A 19,957-nucleotide genomic window follows, 5' to 3' on the forward strand; every position below is an offset into this window, starting at 1 on the left:
TGTTTTAATTTTTGCTGTTTTGATAAAGGGAAAAAAATCAATAGTATACAGGGATTTTGTTTGATTTTAACCTTTAAGGAAGGACTGGCACATCAGCATCTGGGATGAGGATTCCTTCTCCAGTTTAAAGATAGTGACAGAGGAGTTCCCACTGTGGTGCAACAGGATCAGCGGAGTTTGGGAGTGCTGGGACACAGGTTCAATTCCTGGCTCCCCATCCTGGAATAAGGATCCTGTGTTGCTGCAGATGTGGTTTAGGTTGCACTGTGGCTCAGATCTAATCCCTGACACAGGAATTCCATATGCTGTAGGCAGCCAAAAAAAAAAAAGGATAGTGACACATAGGCAGGTTACTCTGAAGGGGGTCTCAGGACAGAAAGGGAGCCAAAATGAAATATTTAGAAATGTGTCACAACGCTGAGAACAAGGCTGATGCTCAGACTGTAAGGCAAAGATTCATCAAATCCTTTTATGTAAAGTCACTTGATCCTCACCTTCCAACTAAAATTTCTCATGGTTGCCTGTTAGGTCCCAAAGCAGATATGAAGTCTCATTAGAGCCTTTTCTCTTTGATCTAACGAAAGATGTCAGTCAAAATAGTGTAAAATACCAGACTAGATTAAAGATCTAGGGGTTTCTACTGTCTCTGTCAGGCGGCCCTGTGTAAAGCACAGGTTATAAAGGCCCAGAGCTGGGCAGAGAAAGTGTCTTTCTAAAGTTGTGTGTTCCACTATGTGGTCATTTCCCTGAAGGGAGGGGATTCTTGTACACTAACTAAAGAAAGTGATGTGTTAGCCAAAAACTGAGTTTAAAAAAATCTGAAGAGGAAAAAAATATACTCATTTTGCTATGTAAATAAGATTTGGTTTATTTATAACCTAATTCATCCTAAAGCTTCAAAAATACATCTTTGGAAACCACTGATCATTTCTCAAAGCTTCCCTTCAAGTCCAAAGGCATAAGTTAAGCTCTCTAAGCTCCTTTTTCATGTCTACTGGGAAACAGGCCAATGAAACATAAAAAGTGCTTCTGAACTTAACCAAAATATTGAAGGCTTTCCCCATCATTAAGAGAAGACCAAAAGCCTATTTCACTATATCTAGAATTACGTGGTTGGATCTGAGACTGTCTTGGCACCTGGTCCCCCAGACAGCCAAAGGGATGTATTTGTGGGAAAGCTGGCCATGGTGCAGGTCATTCTGGCTCTGGCACCTCTGTTTTGCAGAACTTTGCCAATTAAAATGCCCATTATTAATTTTCATGAGGTAGACCATTAAAGCAAAACCCATTAGGGTCTCTGTGAAGCTGACAGTCATAGTCCAACACCTTTATGTTTCTATTTGCTCATTAATTAATAATCTTAAGGTATAAATAATAATCTTAAGGCTTAATAATTATATCCAAACAACATCTGGCCATTGTTAATTGCCAATGGTATTGACTGAAGGCAAATAAATGCAAAGTCTACCAAGCCTTGGGGAGAAGGATATTGTCAAAGAAACTGCAAACTTGGAAAAACTCAAACTGTTTAACCTTCAAAGCAATCATTGGGCACTCTACCCCAGAACAGGAAGAAGTGGGAAACCAAAATGGTACAAATTCTTTCAATGCCCACTTCCTTTTGGCCCTGGAGGATGAAGCACAAGGAAGACCTTCCTAGAGGGCAGAGTCGGGGTGTTTGTGGGAAAGTGAGCATGGGAGATCCTCCTGGAGCAAAGACCTTGCCATCCAGGGTGCCAGAGGAGCCCATCAAGGAACTCAGAGCTAGAGACTGAGTATTGTCTACTGAGTCCCAATATAGCAGGTATTCAGGGAGCAGATAACTCGGCTACATCTGTGCCTGATGGAGAGGGCTGAGTAGCTTCTTAAGTCCTGGACTTTGAGCTGGACAATGTAAATGGAAAAGATGGATGGGATTTGAGAGGTTTCTCTCTAGAACAGAAGTTGAATCTGTTTTATGTGTGAAGAAAAGATTAGGCACAGGTATTTGAGTCACCAAAGGAGAGTTTTGTGGCTGAGATGCTAGGGTTTTTGTTTTCCATTGTTGCTATAACAAATTACCATAAGTTTAGTGGCTTAAGACAACAGGAAAGTATTAACTTACAGTTCTATGGGTGAGAAGTTCAACATGTCCCACTGGGCCAGGATTAAGGCGTTCCTTCTTAGAGGCTCTGGAGGAGAATCTGTTCCCTTGCATTCTCCAGGTTATAGAGGCCACCTGCCTTCCTTGGCTCATGGTCCCTTCTTCTTTAAATCCAGAAGCGGCAGGTTGAGTCTTTTTTCATGTGCAATCTCTCTGACCTGCCTTCCAAACCACAGCCAAGAAAAGTTCTTTAAGAGTTCATGTGATTAGATTGTGCCCATCTGGATAATCCAGAATAATTTCCCCCATCTCAAGGTTCTTGCTGTAAAGTCATTTTTTTCCCCATAAAAAGTAACCTATGCCCAGGAATATTCTGAGAGTTAGGATGTCAGTATCTTTGGGGGACAATGATTCTGCCTACCATAGGCAAATACCTTAATAGCCGTTTCCCACTTCTTCAGAAGTAGGACATCCATGTTATTTACTGAAACCAGGGAACCTCATTGCCCAGAATGAAGTTTGTATTTCCCAGACCATGGCTGGTGTGACTGAATTTCTACCATAGGATGTAAGCGGAAGTGGTATGTGCAGCTTCTGGAAGAGAGAGGGCATGTCTTTCCCTTTTTCCTTATCCTTCCTGCTGGCCAAACTGCACACACGAGCAGGGAAGCTGGATCAGGAAGCCTAGAATGTGACAGAGAAGCTGCATAAGGAGGACGACAGAGTCATAAGAAGAGAGATTACATCCTAGGGGATCAGGAGCTACCATATTGACCCTGTGTTGGTTAGTTGAGGGGGAAATTAACTTCTATCTTCTTAGCCTCTGTTACCAGGGGGTTTGGATGCTCAAACCTGCCCCTATCAAATACACAGGATGCAAAGACACTGCCAATCCAAAGGACAGAAATCAGGATAAATGGCTAGGAAATGAGAAAAAGGGATTTGAAACTTCTCCAGGCTTTGGGCAGCTAAAGAAGGAGAAGTCATGAGTATGACAAAGACAAAACAAAACATCAAGAAGGAAGTATAGCACAACAAAAGTATAGGATTCAAATGCAGGTATGCAATGGGAGCCTCTGATCAATACCTTTCTCTACAAACTTTACAGGAGTTGAATTTTAACTTTAAAAGTTAAAACCTTATCAGTTTTCATTTGGGAAAAAAAAGGACCCCAATGTCTTAGTGGTTTAAAATAACAAAGGCTTATTTCTCACTCGCTGCCCATGTTCAGTGCAGGTCAGCAGAGAGAACCACTCATTTTAGCAATGAAAAGCTCATCTTTTTTTTTTTTTTTTTTTTTTTGGTCTTCTTAGGGCTGCACCCATGGCATATGGAAGTTTCCTACATCACAGCAATGCCAGATCGGAGCCACAGCCACAGTTTGTAGCTATGCCAGATCCTTAACCCCCTGTGAGGCCAGGGATCTAACCTTCATCCTCATGGATACTAGTCTGGTTCTTAGCCTGCCGAACTATAATGGGAACTCCAAGCAAAACTCATTTTAATGTGTGCCCCTCTGCACACTGAAGCAGGAAAAGGGAGTATGGTCAACCATACACTGCTTCTTTTTTTTTTAAGTCAATGAATTTTATGACACTTATAGTTGTACTATGATCATCACAACCCAATTTTATAGTATTTCCATCCCAAACCCCCAGCCCACCCTCCCACCCCCAACCTGTCTCCTCTGGAAACCATAAGTTTTTCAAAGTCTGTGAGTATCTGTTCTGCAAAGAAGTTCACTGTGTCCTTTTTTTAGATTCCACATGTACGTGATAGCATATGATGTTGGTGTCTCACTGTCTGACTGACTGCACTTAGCATGATCATTTCTAGGTCCATCCATGTTGCTGCAAATGCCGGTATTTCTTTCCTTTTAAATGGCTGAGTAATATTCCATTGTGTACATGTATCACATCTTCTTTATCCACTCCTCTGTCGATGGACATTTAGGTTGTTGCCATGTCTTGGCTATTGTATATAGTGCTGCAATGAACACTGGAGTACACATGCCTTTTCGAGTCATGGTTGTCTCTAGCTAGATGTCTCTGGATAGATGCCCCAGAGTGGGATTGCTGGATCAAATGATAATTCTATTTTTAGTTTTTTGAGGAATCTCCATACTGTTTTCCACAGTGGTCATACCAATTTACATTCCCACCAACAGTGTGATAAGGTTCCTTTTTCTCCACACCCTCTCCAGCATTTCCAGCATTTATTGTTTGTACACTTTTTGATGACGGCCATTCTGGCTCACACGCTAGCTCTTAAAATTGGTACTCAGCACAGAAATATAGGTCAGTGGAACAGCATAGAAAGCCCAGAATTAAACCCACGCACCTCAGTCAACTAATCTATGACAAAGGAGGCAAGAATATACAATGGAGAAAAGGCAGTCCCTTCAATAAGTGGTGCTGGGAAAACTGGACAGCTACATATAAAAGAAAGAAATTAGAACATTTCCTAACACCATACACAAAAATAAACTCAAAATGGATTAAAAACCTAGATATAAGACTGGATACTATAAAACTCTTAGAGGAAAACAGGCAGAACCTCTCGGACATAAACTACAGCAATATCTTCTGATTACCTAGAGTAATGACGATAAAAACAAAAATCAACAAATGGGACTTAATTAAACTTAAAAGTTTCTGCACAGCAAAGGAAACCCTAAATAAAATGAAAAGCCAGCCCACAGAATGGGAGAAAATATTTGTAAATGAAGCAACTGACATGGGATTAATATCCAAAATTTATAAACACCTCATGCAGCTCAATACCAAAAAAACAAACAACCCCATCAAAAAGGGGGCAGAAGATCAGAGTTCCTATTGTGGCTCAGCGGTTAGCAAGCCTGACTAGCATCCATGAGGAGTGGGTTCGATCCCTGCCCTTGCTCAGCAGGTTAAGGACCCAGTGTTGCTGTGACCTGTGGTGTAGGTCACAGATGTAGCTCAGATCCTATGTTGCTGTGGCTCTGGCGACTACACCTCCGACTGGACCCCTAGCCTGGGAACCTCCATATGCTGTGGGTACAGCCCTAAAAAGACAAAAAGACAAAAAATAATGGGCAGCAAATCTAAACAGACAATGCTTCAAATAAGACATACGGATGGCTGAAAAACACACGAAATGATGTTCAACATCACTAATTATTAGAGAAATGCAAATCAAAACTACTCTGAGGTACCACCTTACACCAGCCAGAATGGCCGTCATCAAAAAGTGTACAAACAATAAATGCTGGAAATGCTGGAGAGGGTGTGGAGAAAAAGGAACCTTATCACACTGTTGGTGGGAATGTAAATTGGTATGACCACTGTGGAAAACAGTATGGAGATTCCTCAAAAAACTAAAAATAGAATTATCATTTGATCCAGCAATCCCACTCTGGGGCATCTATCCAGAGACATCTAGCTAGAGACAACCATGACTCGAAAAGGCATGTGTACTCCAGTGTTCATTGCAGCACTATATACAATAGCCAAGACATGGCAACAACCTAAATGTCCATCGACAGAGGAGTGGATAAAGAAGATGTGATACATGTACACAATGGAATATTACTCAGCCATTTAAAAGGAAAGAAATACCGGCATTTGCAGCAACATGGATGGACCTAGAAATGATCATGCTAAGTGCAGTCAGTCAGACAGTGAGACACCAACATCATATGCTATCACGTACATGTGGAATCTAAAAAAAGGACACAGTGAACTTCTTTGCAGAACAGATACTCACAGACTTTGAAAAACTTATGGTTTCCAGAGGAGACAGGTTGGGGGTGGGAGGGTGGGCTGGGGGTTTGGGATGGAAATGCTATAAAATTGGGTTGTGATGATCATAGTACAACTATAAATGTCATAAAATTCACTGACTTAAAAAATGTGGTGCTCAGCAGAGTAGCACTATTCACAATAGCCAGGAGGTGGAAGGAAACCCAACGTCCATTGATGTATGAATGAATAAATAAAATTCTTCAGCCTTTAAAAATGAAGGCTAGCATATCACATGCTACAACATGGATGAACTTTGAGGACGTTATGCTAAGGAAAAGAGCAGCCACAAAAGACTAATACTGTCCACCTGATTCTACCTATTAAGAAGCAACTAGGGTAGTCAGATTTATAGAGACAGAAAGTAGAATGGTGGTTACCAGGAGCTGCTGGGAGGGGAAAGAGGAGTTTGTTGTTTAATGGGTACAGAGTTTCAGTTTTGCAAGATGAAAAAGTTCAGGAGCTATGTTTCACAGTCCTATTCATGTGAATATGCTTAACACTACAGAATTGCACACTTAAAAATGACTAAGACGGTGAATTGCATGGTATGCATTTTTTAGCCACCATTTTGAAAGATGGTGCTCAGGAAAGTTACAAGTCACTTCTGTTCACATTTAATTAGCAGAACAAGTTAAGTCACTAAGCCTGACTTTAAGAGTAGGGGGAGGAGAGGTATAATCCTAGTAGGGGCCCTTTCGCAGTAGAGCAAACATGTTTGGTGAACAGCATTATTATTACAATCTCTTCCCCTAGGCATGGTATATTTCTTTCACCTTCCTTCCTGCGTACAAAATGCATTCCTTCATCCCCTTTCTAGAAAAATCGACTCTGGGACAGCGTCACGCTCACAGCCCAGGATTTCCGGAGGAGGATGCGAATTCTTTACATGGGGTGTGGGGCGGGGATGTGTTAGCAGCTTCTCCCACAGGTCCCTGTGCACCTCCTCTTGATCCAGAGACCCACCTCCTCCAAAGGTAGCGAGCGCGCACACACACGCACACACACTCTAGCGGTGAGGCAGGATCAAGATAATTTTAATAAACACTCACATGAAAAATAAGAAGAATGGGAAACCCATGGCAGTCACTGGCCCGTTACCTTTCTGATATTAGCCTGGGCAGAAGGTTTACGCTCCCCACGCAACGGGCGAGAAACTGTCCCTGATGAGGATCCATCTAGGTTTTCTAGGAGGTGGTCCCCTGTCTCCACGGGCCTCGGATTTTCCCTCTGTGAGACTCCTCCTTTTCCGTTGTTGTCCTTAAACCTCTGAAGCAGGCACTGAAAGATACAGAGTTAGTCTGAATTCGAATCTGGGGTTACAATACAGCTGTGGATCAGAAGGGCCGGCGTTCTACACCATCCTATGTGGAGTTAAGCATCCAGCTGAGTTCAGTAACCACAGAGGGCCTGGAATCCACGCCCGGTGGATACCCTGGAATGACTTCACTTGCTTTAGGGGTTGAGTAGTCTTCTCAGCATACTTCTTGCCCATCTCTGATGGGGAATCCGAGGGTCATTTTAAGTCCCAAATAGTCACAACTGCATTTAATCCCAGTTGGTGCCTCTTTGAACACTAAAACTGTTTTCAAAATTTAAACCTGTTTGGCTTCTTACCTACTCCCAGGTTACCTTTCTACACATGCTTCTCTGCCATATTTCTCTGCTCTCTTGCCCCAGTGCCTGCCTCTCTCCCTCCTTCCCTAATTGTAGGTTCCTCAAAACTAGCTGTGAGATTGCACCTCTTCCCCTGAATCTTTCAAGCCATTGGGCCCAACTGAAGGGAATTTCAGGCCACCACGCCCAAATCCATGCTCTGTGATCACTGCAAAGCTGGATTTTTTAATAGGCTTCTTTGCTTGAAACATCAATTTTATCTTTATCCTTTGGGTTGAGAAGTTGCCTTTTCCAGCCTTGTAAGTTCTTGAATTTGTAGCCTCTCTTTCTCTTTGATTATCGTTCTCAGCTGACCTAAATTCTCTCAACATATCTTTCTTGTAATATCTTGCCAAATGTAGCCAAAAGCCACCAAGTAAACAGTAAAAATACTAATTTGTTTTCAGTCTCTTCCTTAAAGTTAAATGTGCCTTTTACCTTCCAATGTAATGCTGGCAACACTTTCACCAAATGTTTTCCACTAGGAAACATGGCTTTCCAGTCCTCCCATCCTCAGTTTCCTTGATTGGCTCTAACCAGCTGTTAAGCTGATGCCACATATTTTAGGGTTTATTTTATTATTAAAGCAGCACCTTACTCTTAGGGTCCAAGTTATGTATCATTTCAGGATAAGATAGATAATCCTGCAGTGATAAATTTCTTCCCAACTATCAGCAGTGTAAATAAAAGGTTTCTCATCTCTTGTGCCAGGTATGGAAGGGTCTCAGAAGAACCTATTTACTGTGGTCAATCAAGGACACACACAGTCTCCATCTCGACATCTGCTCCCATAAGCACAGGTCCAGGTGAAGAGAGGGTGCCTTCAAACACTGGAAGTATTTGGTAAGCAGCATTAACAGAAGCTCTACAGTTCTGAGTTCATATTCAGGGAATAGAACCCACTGTATCTAATTTAAAGAGGAAGAGAGAGATTCAAGGATCCAATGGTTCATGGATAGTTGGAGGGACCAGAGAAACAGACTGTCTGTTGAACTTTCAGAAAAGTCTCCCAAAGTCACAGCCCCAGAAGGTCATCAAGGTGCTGGGCCTCTCCCGCAATCAGGAATCCACTAGTGAGGGTCAGGATTCCTTGAGGATGAAAACTCTCTCAATCCAGAAGCCACCACTGCTGCCAGGTCCACACCACACCTGCTACAGTCTATGTCCACAGGGTGGAGGCAGCAAAGCCTGCCTCTCAAAACCCACAAAGCTGGTGCCCAGCATCTCTGCTGCTACTGTCATAGGAAGATGCAAAGTAGCAGCCACAGCAGACATGGCTAAGTGTGCCCTCCTCCTAAACCTCTGCATCTAAATATCATGACTGGCCAAATCCAAATCCTGCCCAGAACCAGAGGTGCCCGGGTCAGAAATCAAACATGAGCCACAGCAGTGACAATGCCCGACCCTTAAACCACTGTACCACCAGGGAACTCCTGGGATGTGGTTTTTAGATTCTAGCATCTACAGTAGCGGGAGGCACACCACAGCAAAGATGAATTTGAGGAGAAAGCCAACGCAGCCATCCCTTAACACACAGCAGTAGGCCACAGTGTAGGCCAGCGCATGCTACAGCAACAATAAAGCTTGTTTATCATTTTCACCCCTGGCTACTTTAAAGTAATTTGAAGATGTTTACACTAGATGTCCATAATCAGGCCCTTAGGGACTCAGGAATAGCTAACATTTTTCTGGCTCTTTTATAATCTATGGGGAAAGATAATATACTTTGATCAAACAAAATATGTTAAGTACCGTGCTTTAGGCAGATGGGCCTTCCCACAGTTTACCTTCTTCTGTTCTCACACCAATTCTACGAGGTCATGTATCAGTTAGGGACTGTATTCAGTGGCAGGTCACAGATACCCAGTGACAGTGGCTTGAACTGGCATGGTGTTTATTTTCCATACATAATAAACAGTGTGGACGGAGCAATCCAGGACCAGTACAGGGACTCAGATGTCTTTTTTCTTTCTTCTCTTTTATCCTAAACTTGGGGCCCTCATCCTCACCGACACAAGAGAGCTGATGTACTTCCAGAACTTTCTAGCAACTTCCAGAAGGGAGAGGGGAGGAACAAGGGCAGAAGGCAGCAGTGGGCTGGCTCAGCCCTGTTCTAGGTGACGTCTACCTTCCGACCTCATGACCTCCGCTTCCAAAACAGTGTCACAGAGCACCCTCGCTCTGCTGGGGAACCGGAAAACTAAAGGTTCAGCCAAAAAACTTGGCAAAATGTGCCAAAATCAGAATCCTGCTAGTAAGGAAGAAAACTAGTGTGAGTATTGGTCAGGTGACGGGCAGTGTCATCAGCCTTGGATAAACAGTATTTTCTTCATTTTACAACAGGGAAATCAGGGTTGAAAGAGATTGAGTAATGTGAGCAGGGCTCAGTGACTTGGGATTTGAATCCATGCCTTATGACTGCAAATTCCAGGCTTTGACAAGAATTTATTTATTTATTTATTTATTTATTTATTTATTTATTTTGCTTTTTAGGGCTGCACCCATGGCATATGGAAGTTCCCAGGCTAGGGGTTGAACTGAAGCTGCAGCTGCCGGCCTGTACCACAGCCACAGCAATGCTAGATCCTTAACCCAATGAGCAAGGCCAGGGATAGAACCTGCGTCCTCATGGACATTAGCTGGGTTTGTTACTGCTGAGCAACAGTGGGAACTCCAGGAATTTATTTTTAAAATCATTAAAACAAACAGACAAAAAAAATTGGGGAGTTCCCATTGTGGCTCAGTGGTTAACGAATCTGACTAGGAAACATGAGGTTGCGGGTTTGGTCCCTGGCCTTGCTCAGTGGGTTAAGGATCTGGCATTGCCGTGAGCTGTGGTGTCGGTCACAGATGTGGCTCGGATCCCGCGTTGCTGTGGCTGTGGTGTATGCTGGTGACTACAGCTCCGATTAGACCCCTAACCTGGGAACCTCCATGTTCTGCGGGTGCGGCCCTAGAAAAAGATTTAAAAAAAATAAAAAATAAAAAAATTTGACCTATGAAGAGGTAAATTGAATTACTTAGAAAACAAACTAGCAAAAAGAAACCATCTGCTAAAGATACTGGAGAGCAGAAGTGGGAGTAAGAAAGGGAAAGGGGGAAAGGACAAGATTTTCTGTGGGAACAGCACAATCTCATTCTCCAACAACAACAAACACCCTCCATAAAAGCAGCCTTAAAAATTATGGCACATTTTCAGGCTAGTTTCCAACTGCGGGGTGAAAATTCATGACCTTGTGGCCAGCAACCATTCTACCCTGGCAAAGTCATTTATGGCATATGGAGATTCCCAGGCTAGGGGTCAAATCGGAGCCATAGCCACCGGCCTACGCCAGAGTCATAGCAATGTGGGATCCGAGCCGCGTCTGCGACCTACACCACAGCTCATGGCAACACCAGATCCTTATCCCACTGAGCAAGGCCAGGGATTGAACCCGCAACCTCATAGTTCCTAGTTGTATTCATTAACCACTGCGCCATGACGGGAACTCCAAAACAGCTCTTTAAAAAAAAAAAAAAAAATTTTTTTCTTTAAAGTATAGTTGATTTACAATGTTCTGTCAATTTCTGCTGAACACTAAGGTGACCCAGTCATACATATATAAACATTCTTTTTCTCACATTATCTTCCATTATGTAAAACAGCTCTTAACTAAGCTAACCTGAAAATCATTTCCAATTGCTATATGGTCTTTTCCGGAATGATTCATTTGATTCTCACTTCTCTACACCTGGATTTTTTTGTTGTTGTCGTTGCTGTCATTGACAAAAGGAAATGGTTTGATCTGCCATGAAAGGCAGGCCCCCAGAGAATAGTGACAGGAATGGGGCCACTGGATGCATCTTACAAGCTCCCAGGGATTCTGGGGTTTGAAGGAAACACAGAAGACATCAGGAATGGGTGCCAAGATCTCAGCTACAAGGGCAGGGGTGGGCCTGTCTGGGAGTGCATGGCCATGGCAAAGTCTAAAAGAATGCAGAACAGTCTGGGGACCCAACGACCACCCCAACTGGTCTTGGGCACCTGAAAGCCTGTGGCTTTTCTCTTACAGAGATGGGATGTGTCCTTACTTTGCTGGCCTCACATTGAACCTTGGGAACTTCCCTCCCTTAACTTTCACCTCCTTGAACCTGGCTCTTGGCACATGCGAACAGCCTAGCCTGCAGGGATGGGAGAACCAAGCCCTGGTTCTAGCTATAGAGCATGGCTAATTCACATCTAATAGTCACTTAGGAACTACCAAGAGTAAATTAATTACACTCCTGTGGGCTTGAGCAAACAAGAAGAAGGAAAGGTAAATAACACAGAAATTGTACCAGAAAAGGACTAGGGGTAGAAAGACTATAAAACACAGTCGGGGTAAGGAATCTGCACACAGATTAAATGTGATTGGAGGTGGGGAAAAACAAAAAGTGGGTTCCTGTTGGAAGACCCCAGAATGCTGGCCCTCCTTACTGATGTAGTTACAAGGTATGCTTGTATAATCACTGAAATCATAAAGCCTTGAAAGGGTGTGGCTTGGAGGGTTTTGGCTCAGGCTAACCTAATTTCCTTTGAGGATGTGGGGCCAGGGAATTGAATCTTGCCAGGGACTGAGGAGCTGCCTACAGTGCTGCCTGGGAAGCTGGGAGCAGGTGCTTTTCTAAGGATCTGGAAGTGGGAAGTTTTTTGTTTTGTTTTATTCCTTAAAATTTCTATCCTTTCTATTTTCTTGTTTTTCTTTTTTTAAATTTAAGGATAGTTGATTTACAACATTGTGTCAATTTCTGCTGTAGAGTAAAGTGGCCCAGTCATAGATATATATATATATATATATATATATATATATATACATTATTTTTCTCATATTATCTTCCATCATGTTTTATCACAGGAGATTGGATATAGTTCCCTGTACTATACAGTAGGACCTCATCGCTTATCCATTCTAAATGTATTAGTTTGTATCTACTAACCCCAAACTCCCCATCCATCCCACTCCTTCCCATCTCCCCTTTGACAACCACAAATCCATTCTCCATGTCTGTAAGTCTGTGTTTGTTCTTTAGATAGGTTCATTTGTGCCATATTTTAGTTTCCAGATATAAGTGATATCATATATTTGTCTTTCTGACTTACTTCCCTAAGTATGAGAATCTCTAGTTGCATCCATATTGCTGCAAATGGTATTATTTCATTCTTTTTTACAGCTGAGTAGTATTCCATTGTGTATGTGTACCACATCTTCTTAATCTGTTCATCTGTCAATGGATATTTAGGTTGTTTTCATATCTTGGCTGTTGTGAATAGTGCTCCTATGAACATAAGGGTGCATGTATACTTTTGAATTTTAGTTTTGTCTGGATATATGCCATGAGTGGGATTGCTACTTCATTTAGTAGTTCTATATTTCGTTTTCTGAGGAGTCTCCGTACTGTCTTCCATAGTGGTTATACCAGTTTACATTTGAGGGGGGATGTTTTTAATCTCCATTCAGGATCCTTGAAACTAGAGAAGGAAGGTAATGTCTGGCAAAACTGGAATTGGGGGGAGATGGAGCACAACACAAGGTGAGGTCTATGCAGAGAAATTTCACCCACAGAATTATGCTCCTGCTTTGGAAGTGTCATAAGATATCAAGAAGCTTTCATAGATAAACATCATTACAACTTAAGTGTCAGAATTCAGGACTAGAAGAGAATTTTCAAGGGCTTAATCTCTACAATATACAAACAACTTACACAACTCAATAGCAAAAAACAAAACAAAACAAAAAAACAACTCAGTTGAAAAATGGGCAAAAGACCTGAATAGATATTTCTCCAAAGAAGATATACAGATGGCCAACAAGCACATGAAAAAAAAATGCTCAACATCACTAATTATTAGAAAAATGCAAATCAAAACTACTAAGGCATGACCTCACACCTGTCAGAATGGCCACTGTTGGTGGGAATGTAAATTGGTATGAGCACTATGGAAAACAGTATGGAGGTACCTCAGAAAACTAAATACAGAACTACCATAAGACCCAGAAATCCCACTCTTGGGCATATATCTGGACAAAACTTTCACTGAAAAAGATACCTGCACCCATATGTTCACTGTAGCACTGAATAGTGAACACAATAGCCAAGACATGGAAACAACCCAGATGTCCATCAACAGATGAATGGATTAAGAAGATGTGGTACATATACACAATGGAATACTACTCAGCCATAAAAAGAATGAAATAATGTCATTTGCAGCAACACCAATGGAACTAGAGACTCTCATACTAAGTGAAGTCAGAGAAAGACAAACACCATATGATATCTGGAATCTAATATATGGCACAAATGAACCTTTCCACAGAAAAGAAACTCAAGGACTTGGAGAAGAAATTTGTGGTTGCCAAGGGGGAGGGGGAGGGACTGGAAGTCTGGGGTTAATAGATGCAAAGTACTGCATTTGGAGTGGATAAGCAATGAGATCCTGCTGTATAGCACAGGGAACTACATCTAGTCACTTGAGATGGAACATGGTGGAGGAGAATGTAAGAAAAAGAATATATATATATATATATATATATATATATATATTTATGACTGGGTCACTTTTCTATATAGTAGAAATTGACAGAACACTGTAAACCAACTGTAATGGCAAAAATAAAAATCATAAAAAAAGAATTTTTAAATTCTAGTATAAAAATCACATGAGAAGCTTGTTTGAAACATGGGTTCCCAAGAACAGCCATAAAAGATTCTGATTCGGTAAACTGGGTTTAGGGTCTGGGAATCTGCATTATTTTCAGGCAGCTCCTGTGATGTGGGACGAGTGGCTCTTGGACTGTCCTAGTCACTTTGTAAGAACTAAATGTGGTCTCTTCAAAAGTTAGCACCCAGTCAAATCAGAGACTTGATTGATACACACACAAACACACACACACACAAACACACACACACACACACACACACACACACACGAGCATTCTTTTGCTACCTCATATTTGTTCATCTTTAGGATTCTCTGGCCTATTTACTGAATGAAATAACTTATCCTGGAATCACAGAGCTATCAAATGCAACAATAGATAGATTAGAGTTCTGATTCCTCCACAGTTTCCCATTATTTAGAGCAAAAGTCCACCTGGGCCTGTGTGAAAGCGGGAAGGAGGGACAGATCAAGAGGGAGGTGACTTGCAAGTGATCCCTTCCCTTCAAAACTTCCTTTCAAGGTTTGAAGACCAGGTACCTTTCTTCCAGAGGAAGAAACTGCTGGAGCCCCCAAGATCCATAAGATTCATGAAGGCTGTGCAATAGCTTGAAGGTTTTTTCACCAAGACCTATATTAAAAATACATTTCCATATGCTGGGGGTGCAGCCAGAAAAAAATAAAACAAGGAGTTCCTGTCATGGCTCAGCGGTAATGAACTCAGCTAGCATCCCTGAGGACGTGGGTTCGATCCCTGGCCCCATTCAGTGGGTTAAGGATCCAGCATTGCCGTGTGCTGTGGTGCAGGTCACAGAGGCAAATCAGATCCCTCATTGCTGTGGCTGTGGTGTAGGCAGGCAGCTGAAGCTCCAACGGGAACCCTAGCCTGGGAACTTCCATATGCTGCCAGATGCAGCCCTAAAAGGGCAAAAAAAAAAAAAAATCAATTGATCAAACCACATAAATAAAAATATATTTCAAGTTGCAGTGCAGAATCCATACATCCCCACATCTACACACACACCCTCCACACATTCCACATAATGGTACATGTGTGGTTTGAGTTTATGTGGAAATGTATGGAAAATTGAAACACTTTATGAAAACGCTATTGATCTTTGCTATGTGAAATTCAGTCTGCTATTTTATGAGCTCTGCTCTTTTTTTTCTTTTCCCTTCACCCTTCCCCCACCTTCCTTAATGACAGTCATGGGAACATACATGACTTGATCTTGCTGTTTGAAAAATGCTGGGATAGGTGTGAGATTCTAACCATTCTGAGCGGGAAAGAAGGGGAGATGAGTTAGCATTGGAAATGAGGTTTGGTCACTCATTTGTCCTTTTTCCGTTCTCAGATAGTAACTCTTCATTTATCCCTTGTCTGTCTTGGCTAAGACAGCAGCCATGGTCTATAGAGAAGACTCTGAAGTCTTACAGAGGCGGATATTTCAAAGCAAGAGAAACACTCAGCAGAATATACCAATAAAGAAACGAGTCTTTTTTTTTTTTTTTTCCAACCAGGTTGGTCTCCTCGATGTCCTGTATGTGGATGCTCATTTCTGCCCAGGTGTGTTTACCTTGTCACCTCACTGCTCCTCTTACTCTTACAGCTGCCAGCAGAGGTCCATGGGCATTTTCCCAGACCTGGAAGGCTACTGAAGGCACAGGGTGAACCTTCTCTTCCCTAGAGTCCTGCTCAGGCAGGTACAGCCTACTTCATAGTAAAAAGGACCAATGTTATTATTCATTTCACAACTAAACCCATTATTTTCATCACTTGTAAATGAACTATGGGACAAAAATGATCTACAGCCCCCACAATCAACCTTCTTTGTCCAACTAGCAAGGTTCTCTTGTGTGGCTGCCATTTAATTATGTGCACTAAAGACAGTCACACTTGTGTTTGCTGTTTGACCAAGTAGTTAGCCTTGAAAAATACCAACTGAAGAAGCCAACCTCGAGTGAGTCAGGTTTTTTGTTCTTTTTGCTTTTTAGGGCCACACCTGCAGCGTTCCCAGGCTAGGGGTCGAATTGGAGCTACAGCTGCCGGCCTATACCACAGCGACAGCCACAACCACACCAGATCCAAGACATTTCTTTAAACTACACCACAACTCATGGCATCACCAGATCCCCAACCCACTGAGTGTGGCCAGGAATAGAACCTTTATCCTCACGGATACTAGTCAGATTCATTTCCACTGAGCCACGATGGGAACTCTCCCATGAGTCACTTTTCATCACAGAGGGAAGAAAAAAAATCACCCTAGTCCCACCTTGGCTATGATAGCTTTTTATCTCCAGAAAGAAAAACAACAATTCAACCCAGATTTCAAGGGCTACCCAGCATCCTTCCCACACATATTTATTTTAAAACGTCCTCACTGGCTGTTTAAATTTAAATTATGCATAAATTATGTATAATATATATAATATATTTTAACATAGCTGCAAATCATAGCTGCAGCTGTAGGCCTATGCTATAGCCACTGCAACACCAGATCCGAGATGCATCTGCACATTACACCACAGCTCATGGCAACATGTGATCCTTAACCCACTGAGCAAGGCCAGGGATCAAACCTTCATCCTCACAGAGATAACCTGAGGTCCTTACCTTAACCCATTGAGCCACAGTGAGAACTCCCACACTGGCTTTTTTTAAAAAGCCACTTTGCAATTAACTCTCTTCCAAAACAACTTCATATAAATTACCATGGTAAAATTATAAACTTCAAATTTTCTATCCAGTTCTAAAGCAAAGTACTGGTTTCATCTCAGTTCTTTTGAGTATATTGTGATCCACTGAATACCTGAAAACAAGGAATCTATCAAAGACAATTGGGATCAACTTACGTTCCCACCAACAGTGTAAGAGGGTCCATTTTCTTCATACTCTCTCCAGTTATGGAAAATAGTATGGAGATTCCTCAAAAAACTAAAAATAGGGAGTTCCCATCGTGGTGCAGTGGTTAACGAATCTGACTAGGAACCAGGAGGTTTCGGGTTCAATCCCTGGCCTTGCTCAGTGGGTTAAGGATCCGGCATTGCTGTGAGCTGTGGTGTAGGTCACAGGTTCACAGACGAGGCTCAGATCCCGCATTGCTGTGGCTGTGGCGTAGGCCGGCATCTACAGCTCCGGTTTGACCCCTGGCCTGGGAACCTCTATATGCCGCAGGAGCTGCCCAAGAAATGGCAAAAAAGACAAAAAAACAAAAACAAAAACAAAAAACAAAACTAAAAGTAGGATTACCGTATGATTCCGCAAACCCACTCCTCAGCATCTATCTGGAGGAAACCATAATTCAAAATATACATGCACCCCATTGTTCACTGCAGCATTGGTTACAATAGTCGTGACATGGAAGTAACCTAAATATCCTGTGATACAGGAATGGATAAAGATGTGGTACACATATATAACAGATTATTACTCAGCCATAAGAAGGAATGAAATAATGCTATTTGCAGCAATATGGATGGACCTAGAAAGTATACTAAGTGAAGTTAGACAGTAAAGGACAACCACCATATGACATTGCTTATATGTGGAATCTAAAAAATGAACACAAATGAACTTATTTGCAGAACGGAAACAGACTCACAGACTTTGAAAAACGTATTGTTACCAAAGAGGACAGGTGGCAGGGGATGGACTGGGGGTTTGGGATCGGCATATGCACACTGTGGTGTATGGATTGACTGGCCAACGTAGGACCTGCTTTATAGCACAGAGAACTCTACCCAGTGTTCTGTGATAATCCATGTGGGAAAAGAATCTGAAAGAGAATGGACGTGCATACATGTATAACTGAATCTCTCTGTTGTAGAGCAGAAATTATCACAACCTTGTAAATCTACTTCAATGAAATTTTTAAAAAGAGACAATGGGGATCATGTCAAAAGTACATAGACACTAATTTGAAAAGAGTCTTTCATATTGGGGTGATACGAGTATCAAAAATGTAATAACGGCAATGGATCGAAGCATGCCAAATATATATAAAAAAATACATGAGTTCCTAAAAATATGACAAGAAAGAAAGTATTGACCACTTCTGGAGTCTTCTAGGATATCAATTCATTATTCTGAAAATTACTAAAGAAAAACATCGGACATTAAAATTAATTACTTGATGATGTTGTTTTATATTTGCAGCCTCTGCGTGACCAAAGTGGATTGGGCCATATTTTAAGTTTTCATTAGGTTTTCCTATAACGTAACTTTTGCCTTCTAATACGATTATGAAACTAACCGTGCCTAGATTTGCTTTTTTAAAATGACTTCATATGAATGAAATTATTCAGCATGGTCTTTTGTATTTGACTTCATTCACATAACATTTTGACATTCATCCATGTAAGAATATTTTGTTCCTTTTTATTAAGCTGAATAGTATTTTATTGCATGTAGTTACCGCAGTCTGCTGAACAGTTCACTATTGCTGTTCCTGTATCTGTCGAAATGATGGTATTGTTATTTTTTCCTTTATTCTGTAATACGAAGAGTTACATTCATTGGTTTTAAGATGTTAAACCAATTTTTCATTCTCTGCATAAACTTCACTGATTGCGATGTCTTATCCTTTTAAATGTTGTTGGATTGATTTACTAAAAAAAACTTTTTCACTGAAGTATAGTTGATGTACAATATTATGTAAGTTCCAGGTCATTCACAATGTTTTAAGTTTACATTTCATTTATAGTTATTAGATTTACTAAAATTTTGTTCAAGACTGTTGTGCTGATTTTTATGTAGGATACTGATTTGTAGCTCTCTTTCCTTGAAGTCTTTCAGGTAAAGAATTACTTCATAAAATAAATTCAGAAGTGTTTACAGGGGCTGTTTGATACCTTGCAGAACTTCGAGGAACATTTAATCATGTATATTTAAATATATTTCAAATACAAAATAATCCGTTCTGGCCTTGTTCAGCCTTCTTCAAATTTCCATAACAAACATACTCTATTCATCTTCAAGCCTAGTTTAAAGGTGGCTGAATTAGCGAGTGATTTGTAATCAATTTCAGGAAATTATTCCTAAAGATTTGGGGGGATTATTGTCAGTAGATAACTGGAAGGGGAAACGGAGACACTTAGGAGTCGACTGCCAAACTCTTCCCGCTCTCCATCATATACCATTCATTACAAGGCTATACAGGAAATATAGCAAGTGCCTGCTATGAATACAATTACCTTATAAAGTTAATGTGTCCTCTTTTTCCTCCTTATGAAAGCCCCCACTTCCTACTGATACAATCCAAATAGGGAGCAGCCAAACAATGAAACTCCAGGATCTTGCGGCTTGGGGGGTTACTAGTTGAACTGAGCATGCTCAGTCGCCAGGCAGATTTGTCGGTGAAGTGGAAACTACAACTGCGCGTACTGTGCGCGCGGAGGTGGGCGTGCCCTCGTGGAATTTAGAACGTTGTCGCAGCCAATGAGGCCTCGCGGCCGGCTGCCGGGGCTTCTCATTGGAGGAGCGGGGAGGCGAGCGAGTAGAGGGCCCCCGGTGGGAGCCGCGGAGGTTTGGGTTCGGGAGGCCGGGCTACGCGGTGCCCTGCGCGTGAGCAGCTGCGGCGGCGGCGGCAGCATCCAGCGGCCGTGCCAGCAGTACCAGCCCGTCGCTTTACTTTTTAGCTGCACGAACACAGTCATTATGCCGAAAAGAAAGGTAAGTCTTACCAAAAAAAGATTTCGAAGGCCTTCAAATTGTGCTAACAGCAAACCTTGTCATTGCGATGGATTGTGCGGAATGCA

At 41.8% G+C, this 19,957-nt stretch overlaps 1 protein-coding gene and 1 long non-coding RNA gene across 10 annotated transcripts in view; one reads left to right on the forward strand and one right to left on the reverse strand.

The window, feature by feature from the left end:
* Positions 1-19,957, reverse strand: part of LOC110260719 — a 49,359-nt gene that overhangs the window by 24,903 nt on the left and 4,499 nt on the right. For 2 of the 4 annotated variants that reach the window (XR_002344065.1, XR_002344071.1), the window contains exons 2-3: positions 6,964-7,143; positions 2,105-2,305 (exon numbers count right to left, since the gene is read on the reverse strand). This is a non-coding gene — a long non-coding RNA (uncharacterized LOC110260719). The remainder of the gene's footprint in view (positions 1-2,104; positions 2,306-6,963; positions 7,144-19,957) is intronic. The other 2 variants (XR_002344066.1, XR_002344068.1) reach the window with 2 other exon arrangements.
* The window catches only part of HMGN3 (high mobility group nucleosomal binding domain 3), a 32,998-nt gene continuing 32,709 nt past the window's right edge, over positions 19,669-19,957 (forward strand). The window contains exon 1 of one of the 6 annotated variants that reach the window (NM_001244502.1): positions 19,669-19,871. In NM_001244502.1, coding sequence (NP_001231431.1) covers positions 19,857-19,871 — 15 coding nt within the window. In that variant the 5' untranslated portion in view covers positions 19,669-19,856. The remainder of the gene's footprint in view (positions 19,872-19,957) is intronic. The other 5 variants (XM_005659420.3, XM_005659421.3, XR_001306102.2 and 2 more) reach the window with 5 other exon arrangements.

Source organism: Sus scrofa, chromosome 1 (assembly GCF_000003025.6).
Source record: "Sus scrofa isolate TJ Tabasco breed Duroc chromosome 1, Sscrofa11.1, whole genome shotgun sequence".
In the NCBI taxonomy this organism is placed as follows: Eukaryota; Metazoa; Chordata; class Mammalia; order Artiodactyla; family Suidae; genus Sus; species Sus scrofa.